The sequence below is a fragment of the Miniopterus natalensis genome, chromosome 7 (assembly GCF_054644295.1).
Source record: "Miniopterus natalensis isolate mMinNat1 chromosome 7, mMinNat1.hap1, whole genome shotgun sequence".
Taxonomy (NCBI): domain Eukaryota; kingdom Metazoa; phylum Chordata; class Mammalia; order Chiroptera; family Miniopteridae; genus Miniopterus; species Miniopterus natalensis.
The window spans coordinates 5186353-5198763 of record NC_142087.1 but is presented as its reverse complement, the minus strand read 5'-3'; the positions used below and the strand labels follow the sequence as shown (position 1 = coordinate 5198763).

At 43.4% G+C, this 12411-nt stretch overlaps 2 protein-coding genes and 1 pseudogene across 2 annotated transcripts; 2 read left to right on the top strand and 1 right to left on the bottom strand.

The window, feature by feature from the left end:
• Positions 1 to 1318: 1318 nt before the first annotated feature.
• Positions 1319 to 2254, bottom strand: LOC107530878 (protein WFDC10B). The gene is made up of 2 exons (XM_016204797.2): positions 2164 to 2254; positions 1319 to 1452 (listed from the first exon to the last, which is right to left on the bottom strand). Exons 1-2 carry the CDS (start codon positions 2252 to 2254, stop codon positions 1319 to 1321), a joined length of 225 nt encoding a protein of 74 aa, XP_016060283.1.
• A 3049-nt stretch (positions 2255 to 5303) lies between these two features.
• LOC107530858 (large ribosomal subunit protein uL1m pseudogene) lies at positions 5304 to 6304 on the top strand (annotated as a pseudogene).
• Positions 6305 to 8383: 2079 nt separating this feature from the next.
• Positions 8384 to 11717, top strand: WFDC13 (WAP four-disulfide core domain 13). The gene is given in 5 exon segments (XM_087818531.1): positions 8384 to 8471; positions 11262 to 11394; positions 11535 to 11615; positions 11617 to 11686; positions 11688 to 11717. Coding segments are annotated over 5 exon segments (402 nt in total).
• The last annotated feature ends 694 nt before the right edge of the window (positions 11718 to 12411 follow it).

The following is a 12411-nucleotide window of genomic DNA, read 5'->3' as shown; positions in this document are numbered from 1 at the left end:
GGCCATGCCCTCTTTCCCAAGGCCCCCTTGCCCAAGGGCAGCTCTTAGTGGAGAATCTCCTCAATACCAGGAGCCCTGTGATGCTCCCGAGGTGGGTGAGAGGCTCTGGCCTGATGGAGGCGGATTTCCTCCTCTGGTGTCTCCTGCGTCGATGCCCAGCAGAAAGCACTGGACTGGAGTGTCACACTGCACACCTGCCTCCAGCATGGCCTCCTGCCCGAGTTCTCCACACTTGACGCCACGTTCCAATTGGCCGCACATGACTCAGCCCCTGGATCTAGCCCCAGGACCGTTTCAGAGGGGCTGTGATTGCACAGGGTCGTCGTAGGGAGGCTGTCCCCCGGTGATTCATTCTCACTGACTTGCCGTGAGACCATGGACAAGACTCACAGCCACCCTGTGCCAGTTAATCCTTAACAGCATCACAATGGAACCACCAGTCCCCACACCCCGTGGCTTCCCTCTGGGTTGAAAAAGGGAGAGAGAGAGAATGAGGCCATAAGCAGGAAGATTTGGAAAGGGAGGGACAGCTCAGTTAATGGAAGGCACTGGCGTCTCGGATCCTGACACCCTGCTCCAGGCCTCACGGTAAGGGTGGCCGTCCTGGCGGAGGAGGGAGTGGGGAAGTTTGGGGTTGGCACAGGCCCTCACCTCCATGCCTGTGGCGTCACCACAGTGGAGAAGAAGTGAGCAAACAAGGAGTTCAGAGGAGACACCCTCCCCTGGCCATATCATGAATGATCTCTCCCTCTCTTTGGCCTTGGGCATGTCACTGAACTGCTCTGGGACTCCTTATAAAGGGACAGTTACCTGAACTTTACAAGGAGAGTGGGGAGAAAGGGACAGGGGTGGGTCAAGTCAAAGAAGAGGCCTCCACCTAGCTCATGGTTCACTTGGCCTTGGGCCTCCAGCATGAGGACGTTCTCTTTAGCACCGGGGACGCCACACATGAGCAGTTTCTCCCCCTGGGAGCACTGGGTCAGTGAGCAGAGCAACAAGGGGGCTGAGCCTCTGCGGGCCTGGCAAGGGTGCATGGGCCGAAGGGAGAGAGAGGAGAGGAGCATGACAAGGGGAGAGGGACCCAGGGAGGCAGGGGCACCTGGGGTCTGCCCTGGCTCTCAGTGATCGCAAGCTCGGAGAATAAAAGAGGCAGGTCCCTGGGCATTTGTTCTGGTTTATTTGACAGAGACAAGCAGTCCAGACAGTGGGGAGGCTGACACCCCTGTGCCCAGGATTTGAGGTCCTGTGCTTGGATGCAGGCACGGTCTTAAACAGGGGGTTAGCGGAGCAGGAGACACAGCCCAGCCTTTGGGCCCACTCACAGGAGGCTCATGCAAACGTTCCCGCAAGAAGTTAAACAACATATGGTATCTGATTTGGGACACTTCAGAAAATATGAGCAGTGGTTTTTGCAAACATTTACGCTGGGCTTCTTATCACAGGCCTGGATACCTAAAAAGGAAACGAACAAGGTCAATGGAACCAAGCCACACAGAACACTCCTCTCAAGCTTAAAGTATTCTCATGACCCCAGAACCCAGGTCCCACTCATGACACTGTTGGACTTCTCAGGGAACTCACTTTCTGCCCCTCACCAAATCCTAATGATTGGTAGTATCTTCAACCCATTACACCCATCATCCAGCAATAAAAATCAATGCCTGGGCTTCCGGGACCCTCTCAACATTCCTACAGCCAGGACCCTGTCTGTCATATAGCTCATGGCCTTGGTGAAGTCACCCCACAGAATCTATACTCTGACTCTGAGAACTCAGTGAAATCTAAAACATGCCAAAATTTGCTTTCCCAGTGTCCTTTAATTCTAGACCTATTCCCACAAGCATCTCTGGATGTTGACCTCCTCACATGTGTGAATAAGCCAAAGGATTGATTCTCAGCTCTGCACACCTTTTGCTACTGTATGTGCCATATGTCTCTGGGTTTGGGGAATGGAGACTAAAAAGATGTAGGTTCCTCTCCACCCCTATCACTAGTCCCAGGGCCAGTAAAGGGGCTGGAGCCATGGTCTGGGAGGACCCAGAACCTTCAGAGTGCTGTGGTCAGAGTGGGATGTGCTGAAAGGTCTCAACTCCCAGGTCGTCCTCAGCTGGACACAGTCCCTCCTTCCCCTTCCCCATCCCTACCCCCCAGCCCATCACCTACTCAACTTCTTTTTCCATTTATAGTGCCCTCCCTGGGCCTGCAGCAGCAGAACACAAAGAAGCAGGATGGGCAGCCGAGCCTGGGTTGGCATGACTCTGGCCTGAGCAGCGAGCTCTATGTCTGACACGGCCTTTCCTGGAAGCTGGCGTGTGGAGGGAAGGAAAGAAAGAACAGCTTATTCTGGGCTCCTCCCTGCCTCCACTGGCCAGGCCAGGGCAGGGCCAGGAGTCCTTGTGTCCTCCCCTGTGCCCGCCCCTCCCCATGGCCTGTTCTATGTGGGCCTTGGGCTTCTGTAGAGACTGTCCTTCCTGTCACATAACTAACCCTCTCCTTTTTTTAATCCTCACTGGAGGATATTTTTTCCATTGCTTTTTCAAAGAGAGTGGAAAGGGAGAGAGAGAGAGAGATGTGAGAGAGACACATCGATTGGTTGCCTCCCAAGTGTGCCCTGACTCGCAACGGAGGTATGTACCCTTGGCCACATTCGAACCTGAGACCCTTCAGTCCGTGCGCCAATGCTCTAACCACTGAGCAAAACTGGCCAGGGCTAACCCTCTCCTTTTGCAAACCTATCTTTTTTCCTAAAAGATATTCTAATTAGAAAATAATTTACAAAAAATAATTTTAAAAGGAAACATGTGTAAAAAAATATGGAAACAAACTAAGTCCGTCATCAGATGAATGGATAAAGAAGATATGATGTCTATATAATGGAAACAGAAAGTAGAGTGGTGGTTACCAGAGGTAGGAGATCGCTAAGAGAGTAGATCTTAAATGTTCTCACCATGCAAAAAAATAATAATGATGTAATGTGATGGAGGTGTTAGATAACACTATGGTAGTAATCATTTTGCAATTAACATGTTGTACAGCTTAAACTTACACAAGTTATATGTCAATTATTTCTTAACAAAGATGGAAAACCTAATATATATTATATATACTATATATATGCTATATATAACACATATGTATTTTTCCAGACTTATTAAGGTATATCAGTTATATCTTTTTTTTTCTTTTTAAATATATCTTTATTGATTTCAGAGAAAGGAAGGGAGAGGGAGAGAGAGAGACAGAAACATCAATGATGAGAGAGTCATTGATCGAGCCCACAACCCGGGCATGTGCCCTGACCGGGAATCGAACCCCGATCGCCTGGATCCCAGGTCGACGCTCAACCACTGAGCCACTCCCGGCCGGGCTCAGTTATATCTTAATAAAGTTAAAAATACATATTATACACCTGTATTTTCAAGACTTATTTATATATTAATTATTAGTAGTATAAAAATATATTCTATATTACATAATTAATAATCAATAGATCAGAGAGAGAGCAAGACACTCCAAGAAGACATGGGAACAATGGGGGCACAAAGTAAGCACCTTAGCCCTCAGACAGGAGGCACACCTGGGTCTACCAGATGTCTCAGCCAGTTAACATAGGCCAGGCCTTATCTTTACTGACGACAGCGCTTTTACAATGGACCCCTGAGTAGAGCTGCCATGATCACAAAGCTGGAGGCTGTGCATCGTATGAGCTCACAGGGACGAAAGCTGATGCAGCTACTGAACGTATAGACGAGGAGCGGCACAGACCAAGGCTGAGCCCTTGATAGAACACCAGTTCTCGGAAAGTGAATCAGCCACTTGATGCAAGTTTAGCACACTAGACCCATTCCTCCTTGGAAAGGGCACGACTCACCTTGACTGGGATAGGTACATATTTCTGGGAGCACAATGTGACGCTCCTGTCTGCAATGCCTCAGCCAAGACTAGTTTGTGATGCCTGAGGGAGTACTGACATAGGGTTCTGTGACTCATGGCTTCAGGCCAGTTGACAAATTTTACATCAGGAGAGGTGCAACAACAGGTCAGTAATCCCAAGATCCCATGGTACTGCCCTATACTGTATCACCCAGAATCTGTTAGTCTGACACAGTTGTGGATTGACCTACTGAAGAAGCATATAAATTGCCAGTTTGGAGATGATGCCTGCAAAGGTGGAGCACTTGCCTTCTGATTGGGAAATATAGTTTGAACCAAGGGCCATTGTGTGCTGCAGTGTCTCTGATAGACAGAGCACATGAGTCCAAAACCAAGGAACTCTAAGTAACCACACTGTACATCACCCCCAGGAACTCGTGCATCCTATCCCTTCAATGTTAGGTTGTGTGCATTAAGAAAAACACAAACAGCCCAATTACAAATTGCAAAGGACTTGAATAGACAATTCTCCAAAGAAGATATAGAAATGATCAGCCAGTACATAAAAATATTCTCAACATTATTAGTTATTAGGGAAGTGTAAATCAAAGTCACAGTTAGATACCACCCACTTCATACCCACATGGGTGGCTATAATCCAATAAAAGGAAAATCAGAAGTGTTGGTAAAGATGTGGAGAAATTGGAATCCTCACACATCAGTGATTAAAATGTTAAATGGTTCAACCACTGTGAAAACAGTTTTCAGTTTCCTCAAAAAGTTAAACATATAAAGTTAAACATATGACTTATCAATGTTACTCATAGGTATATACTCAAAAAAATTAAAATAAGTACTAAAAAGAAAATACTTGTGCACGAATGTTCATACTACACTATTCACAATCACCAAAGAGTGGAAACAACCCAAACGTCCATCAACAAATGTGTGGATAATCCAATTGTGGTATATACATGCAATGGAATATTATTCAGATATAAAAATGAATAAAGTATTGATACAAACTACAACATAAACGAATCCTCAACAACTAAGGAGATAACATTTTCACTTATCATTTTGGCAAAAATTCAAAAGCATGATAACACATTTTGTTATATTCACAAGGTTGGTAGCAGTACTACATGGTACAACCTTTATGGAGTAGAATTTGCTAATATGTCACAAAACTACATATGAGTTTACCCTTTTAACCAACAATTACACTTTGAGAAATTGACCCTGATGTTACACCTCCAGCAATACAGAAAATATACACATGATTGTTCATTGCACCATATTTCTAATAACAAAATCTTGACAAATACATAAATGCCTATGTATGGCAGATTGGTGGTATGACTAAGATGTGTGAACGTGGAGGGGAAGAGTGCAGCTGTAAGGAAAGGGAAGTCGGGAGGTGTCATTAGATGACAACAGCGAACACAGTCCGGAATGGTCAACATGCCGTCAGGTCCCTCAGCAGAGTCTTGATACATCAAAGGCATCGTCTTCCCAAAATCGCTTATCAGACACCTGCTTACCATTTTTCTGCACAAGTTCAGGTGCCCAACAGACATTTTGCTGCTGCTGCTAGGAAACTTGAAAAGAAAACCAAAAAGGGTGCCAAAGAAAAAGCATCAAATGAAAAACAAGATGAGATAGAAAAAATAGTCATACCCCTTGTGGAAGGCGAACCTGAGGAGGATGTCCACCTAAAACGCTTATACCCAAGGCAGATACACGAGGTGGAGAAAGCTATTCATTTACTTAAGAAATTTCAAATTCTGGACTTTCCTAATCCAAAGCAAGGTGTTTATCTTGATTTGACACTGGACATGGCACTGGGGAAAAGAAAAAAGTGAAGCCATTTGCCAGTGTCCTTAGTTTGCCATTCCCATTCATTTCAGAAATCAATAAAGTTGCCGTATTTACAGGGAATGCATCAGAGATTAAAATAGCAGAAAACAATGGAACTGCCTTTGCAGGAGGAACTAATCTGATTCAGAAGATTTTGGATGATGAAATTAAACCAGACTTTTACGTAGCTATTCCAGAAATGATGCCCGAGCTTAATCCATTAAAGAAGAAACTGAAAAAAAGATTTCCAAAGCTTACTCAAAATTCTATTGGCCGTGACACCCCCAAAATGCTTGAGTTATTTAAAACTGGAATTGAAATTAAGGTAGATGAAGAAAGGGGGAAGTTTCCCGAGACCAAAATAGCAACACTGGATATGTCAAGTGACCAGATAGCTGCCAATCTGCAAGCTGTTATCAATGAAGTTTGTAGGCACAGGCCGCTGAATTTGGGACCCTTTGTGGTACAAGCTTTCCTTTGTAGTTCAACAAGTGAAGGTTTGTTACTAAAGATGGAGCCATTGTTACCTAAAGAAGTGTAAACCAAAGAAAGTAACAGAGAAGCTTCCTAAAAGTGTTGTATTGTGAAAATATTTTTAGTGGATGAATAAGCAACAGAGAACATTATAAAACTGTATCATTTCTAAAATAAATAAATAAATAAAAAAAAAATAAATAAATGACAACAGCAAGGTGCAAATGAACATATTTGTGCAAGAAAAAAGAGAATTAAGGATTCAGGTAACTAATTATCTTTATCTTACACAAAAATTTCCAAAGAACTGGTTAAAAGAAAAAGGTGGGAGGAGATTGCTATTCAGCACATTCTCTGAGGTCAGTTGTAAACTTGCTACAAAACTAGGCAAGGGCTATATGAGGAAGGAAAGTTACAGGCCCAGTTCCCTTGTGAACATAGATGGAAAATTCCTTAAAAAATAGTAAACTGAACCAAACAATATAAAATGATACAGAATGATCACATTACATTACTGCAGAAACACAAGAATGGTTTAATGTTAGAAAATCTGAAATGTAATTCAATATATTAACAGATTAAAGGAGAAGAATAATGCTATCTCAACATATGTAGGAAAAACTATAGATATAATTTCACATAAATCAATGAAAAAAAATTTTATGTCAGGAGTGAAAGATAATTTTCTAAACCTGATAAAAGATGTTTATGAGAAACCTAAAGCAGACACTGTCCTAAAAAGGGAAACTTAAGAAGTATTCATTTTAAATCTGGTATCAGACAAGAATATACACTATTACTACTTCTATATAATAATGGATGAGGGTCCTGACCTGCATAACAAGGCATTAAAAATGGCATAAAGTTTGAAGAGGAAAAATGCAAGTTATTATTGGCAGATGATGACTGACTACATGGAACACTGAAAAGCATGCACCAAGAGATTATAATAAAAAATAGGAGAATTTCACCTGGCCGGTGTGTGTCAGTGGTTGAGCATCAGCCCATGAACCAGGAGATCAGGATTTGATTCCCGGTCAGGGCACATGCCCGGGTTGTGGGCTCAGCCCTTAGTAGGGGGCGTGCAGGAAGCAGCCAATCGATGATTCTCTCTCATCATTGATGTTTCTTTCTCTCTCTCCCTCTCTCTTCCTCTCTCCAAAATAAAAAAAAAACAACACTTGTTTTTTTTAATGAGAGAAACTAGCAAGGGAACTAGCTATATCAATATACAAAAGTCATTTTTCTAAATGCCCATCAATAGATGAATGGATAAAGAAGTGGCATATATATACAATGAAATATTTTTCAGCCATAAAAAAAGAATGAAATCTTGCCATCTGCAACAACATGGGTGGACTTAGAGGATATTGTGCTGAGTGAAATAAGTCAGGCAGAGAAAGACAAGTGCCATATGATTTCACTTATATGTGGAATCTAAAAACCAAAATAAACTAACAAGAGAACAGAAACAAGCTCATAGATACAGAGAACACTTTGATGGTTGCTAGATGGAAGGGAGGTTGGGGATAAAAAAAGGTGAAGGGATTAAGAAGTACAAATTAGTAGTTACAGAATAGTCCTGGGGATGTAAAGTACAGCATAGAAAATATAGTCAATAATATTGTAATAACTCTGTATGGTGCCCAGTAGGTACTAGGTTTATCAGGATGATGACTTCGTAAGTTATATAAATTTCTAATCACTGATTGTACACCTGAAACTAAGATAATACTATATTACTGAAAATAATTGAAAATTATCAAAAGTCATTCCTCTACACTAGCAACAAACAAATAACTAAAAGAGTTACAATACTATTTATGATTTTATTTGAAAATTCAAGCCTCTAGGAATAAATATAACAAAGACATGGAAAACTTAAAAATTTTGTGAAAGAACGTTAACAAGACTTAGATGGATGAGAGAAATAACAAGATCAAGCTTAGGCAGATGAAAAGGGTGTAGATTTGAAAATACTACCAGGTCCTGGAGTCGGTGTGGTTGGAAGACACTTGGATTTCTGCCAAGCCCTCCCAATCGATCGGAATACACCGTGAGAAGCCAATCACAGCATGCCTTCACTTTTCCCTATTTCCCTCTCTTCTCCCCTAAGCTGTGCGTGGTCAAACCTAGCAGTTCTCAGCCAGGACTTACCACCCATCCCACCAGCAGTATGAAGCCTGTGCTGCCTCTCCAGCTCCTGCTGTTGATTCATCTAGCACCACAGCTGGTGCCTGGGAGCCCCAAGCATCGTTTTATAAGTAGGTGCTGGGTCCCAGCCCAGGGGAGGGAAGAGGCATCTGTAGTGATGGGAGGATCTGAGGGCTGATTCGTGGACACACCTCATGAAAAACACAGTATTATGTTCAAGAGTCCAGGTTTTACTGTCAGTAAGATCTAGGTTTGAATACATGTTCTGTTGCTTACTGAGTGATCTTGGGCAAAGTGTCTGTGCCTCGGATTTTATCTTTGTGGTGGATATAATAATATTGGGGTAGTTGGGAGGAGAAACTAAGATAATACATGCAGACATAGAGCACTCTTACTGGACCATGGTAAATGCTCGGTAAGTATTAACTACTGCAAATGTTATCAGCCTCATCACCCAGCTTATTCTTGCTGCCCTGATTCCTTCATGGATGCTTGGGCCAACTTTTCAAGCATTAAAGCAGAAAGGAAAATTAAGTTGGTAAAAACTCAAGCTGGAACCTACATAATCTAGGGTTTGGAGGATGTTTTAGGAAGAAAAGAAAGTCTTGCATTTTATTTCACATTTTTAAAATTCAGAGGTACCCACACAATTACCAGTGATTAGCATCAATGGGAAGGTGTAGTTCATCTCAGCTGTCACCATTGACCAACTCAGCCTAACAAGAGCACTGGTCACAGTAATGTTGACCTTGACCAATACCAAAAGGAAAATGAACTATTATTCATCGTGCCTGCACATTTCTGTGGGGAGAACATCTTCAGAATATTGGGGGTAGGGATATGTGTGGTATCTCATGTGTCGAGGTAGACAAGGTCCTGTTTTAAGGGTCTCAGAAGAGGGGTGCAGGTTTGTAAGACTGAGGGGGGATGCTAGCAAGCTGCAAGAGAATGGGAATATACAGGGTGGAGGTAATTGGAGAATCAAGGACTGAAATTTGGGTGGGCACAAAGAGGCTTTCTGTAAGACTGGCAAGTGCTGAGTGATATTGCAACCAGATACCCAGAAGAGGAGTAAAAACTTGAGAAGGTCAATCTTTCTGAGATTCCTGGCTCATGGACTCCTTCCCCGTGCTATTCCATTGAACCCCAAGCTCTCCAAAGTGGGAACCAGTTCCAATTTTTTGCATTGACTCAGATTGTCAACAGCTTGGGCCCGTGTTTCTGCTACCCCATCTTTAGTACCATTTGCTATTATAATTATAGCCCCAACTTTATCCTTTTAGTCTTTTGAGGTCAGCTTTGATATCCTACAGACCCCCTTCTAATTGCAAATACCTGCAGAGTAATAAATCAACAGGGGCTTCTAGAGTGCCCCACCTATGACATTTGCCCCGAAGAAAGGGCAAGTCATAAGGTACAAAATTTAAGGCCTGGTTGGGCTTAGATAAGCGGGTTAATGGGGCCCATCCTTAATGCCTTAGAGTTCAGGAACAAAGAGAAGATTGTGAGTTGAAAGCCTGGGGCAGAATCTACTGGTGGAGGTAGTCATGGCTTTGACCTGAGTACTGGGGGGTGGGGGGATGAGACATCAGCATGAAGATGCATCTTCTTCTCCTGATCAGAAGAGATCTGGGAAGAAGGAGAAGCTGATCTTTGTCCCCAGAAGCTGACCCCACTCTGAAATACCCACGAAAGACTTCTCCGCATGAAAGAAGTCACCCCCAGAACTCATTTGTGATTTGGGTTCTAGCACTCTGGTGCCAGTACCTTTAGTGTGCTGTGTGCTCGTGACCCTTTCCCAAAACATTCCCTTCCCCTCCTTCTTCCTATACACAAATAACACATGTTGGGGTGACCCTGGGCTAACCTATATTGTTACGAGAGGATATATGACTCACTTTAGACTACATGGTGAGCCAGTGCTTGGAAAAACTGGGGCCACACGCTAACCTGACTAGGTCAGGGTGCCTTGCAAACTCAGACCAGCGCAACCACAAAGGATGGTCTGAAATGAAAACTTTTAAACTAAAAAGCAGTTTATGGTGGGTAGCCATGTCCTAGGCCGGTATCTTCCCTGACTAAAGCCGATCTTTACCTTAACTGAGCCTGTCTATTGTCTTTTTGCATCTATGATAACATTTCATTAGAACATTAAAGTAATTTTCCTTTTTCTGGACCCCTCAAAGCAAAGGCACCGCTCTGTGGAGACCACAAATCCCCTCACTGATACTGAGTTGTTGACTGTTAACTATCCTGCACCCACCTAAGCAAAAGAAGTGTGTGTCTATGACTTTACCTTTTATCCAGTCTCAGAGGTTTCCCCATTTTGCTTTCTCCTGCCTCCCTAATCTATCACCAGTGGATTTCATGTAACCCACTGACGTCTCCTCTTTTTATTGTAATCTATAAAACAAGGTGCAAAACTGCCATTCTCCGGAGCATTCTCTCAATCCACTGAGATTCTTCTTCTTAGCATGTGTCGACAGTTTGGCTGAAATAAACACAAAAATTCTTCACAGGTTTGAATGTTTCTTACGTTAACAGTGCAAACGGACCTACATACCCCTTCCTTGCTCACCATGCACACACCATTTATTCCTTTGAACTGGACTCAACCAGGTCCATGGGGACTTGGCATCTGATCTGCAAGGACGGTGAACGAGCAACGGATGTAGTGTTCTGCCAAACTGTGTCTTTGATCAAATATCCAAGCTCTGATTTCCCCTGTTTAGAGCTCTGTGGAAGGCAGCAGCTGAGGAAAAACCCTTCTTCGTCTTCCCTGTGACCATACAAGGGAGCTCAGGGTGGCTGGTTTCCTGGCAGTTCCTTGGGCTTCTGGAGTCCTGAATGTTACTCCAGGCTGTTGTTTAGGCCCTTCTCTTTCCTGTTCTGTGTTCCAGAGTATATTTTGGAACCTCCACCCTGCAAAGTGAGCCCGGAAAACTGTACTCAATTCTGTACCTTGCAGGAACATTGCCCAAAACAACTTCAGTGCTGTTCTGCCTTCTGTGGGATAACCTGTACATTAAACAAGTATACAGCCAAGGAAAGGTAAGGGGCTTCTCATGCCCAGGCCTGACCCTGGAGCTGCTGGTTTGAGCTCAACAGAAGAGTCTCTTACCAACCACCACGATGGATCTCTTTTTCTCTCTAATGTTCTCCTCTTTACCAAGAATAATTTCCATAAATGTCATGATTATGAGCCTTCCTCCACTCCTGAACTCCAAAATCCTTCTCTCCTCATCACCACATCTATGAATCTGCCTCTCTGAACACACCCACAAACCCCTCCATACACAGACCCTGTCCTGTCCCAGAATCCATCTTTATCCTGGGGGCTGGGACACTATATCTAGCTGGGGCTGCAAGTGTCACCAAAATCCAAAAGTGAATTGTTCTGTTTTTGCTTGCTCTCTTTCACCAAACACTATCCTTTGGCCCCTAGTGTTCCTGGGCTTTGGAAATCCTCCAGCCCAAGGGAAGCTTTGGTTAATCATGAGGAAATTTTATCAAAGCCAGCTGAATGGAGAGCAGAGAAAGGGCTTTAGAGTGCTGATGAGACATCTAGTTTTTCATCCTATCTTGCAACTATCTTTCTATGACCTTAAGTAAGACAGCTCCCCAATTTTGCCTTTCTTTTTCTCTTGCATAAAATGTGGACTCATTTTTCCCACCTTGCAGGATTGTAAGTCCCGAATGAGGTCTCAAAAGACCCACAAGGCAGGAGACAACCAGTGAGCTTCTAAAATGTCTATTTCCCTGCTGTGTTCCCTGCCCTGAGCACATACCCTACATATGAGGCAAAGTACAGAGTGATGAAGTATGGACCCAGAGCCAGATACCAGTATTCAAATCCTGGCTGTACCACTTCCTAGCTAAGTGACCTCAGACAAGTTACTTCACCTCTCTCTGGGCATCAACTTCCTCATCTTTAAGACCAGAACAGTAATAATGAGACTAAAATAGATAACCCAAGCTCTCTATAATTATTACTCAGTAAATTTTAGCAATTAGGCAACCACTTCTTTTTCCAGAGACTGGCCCTCGCAG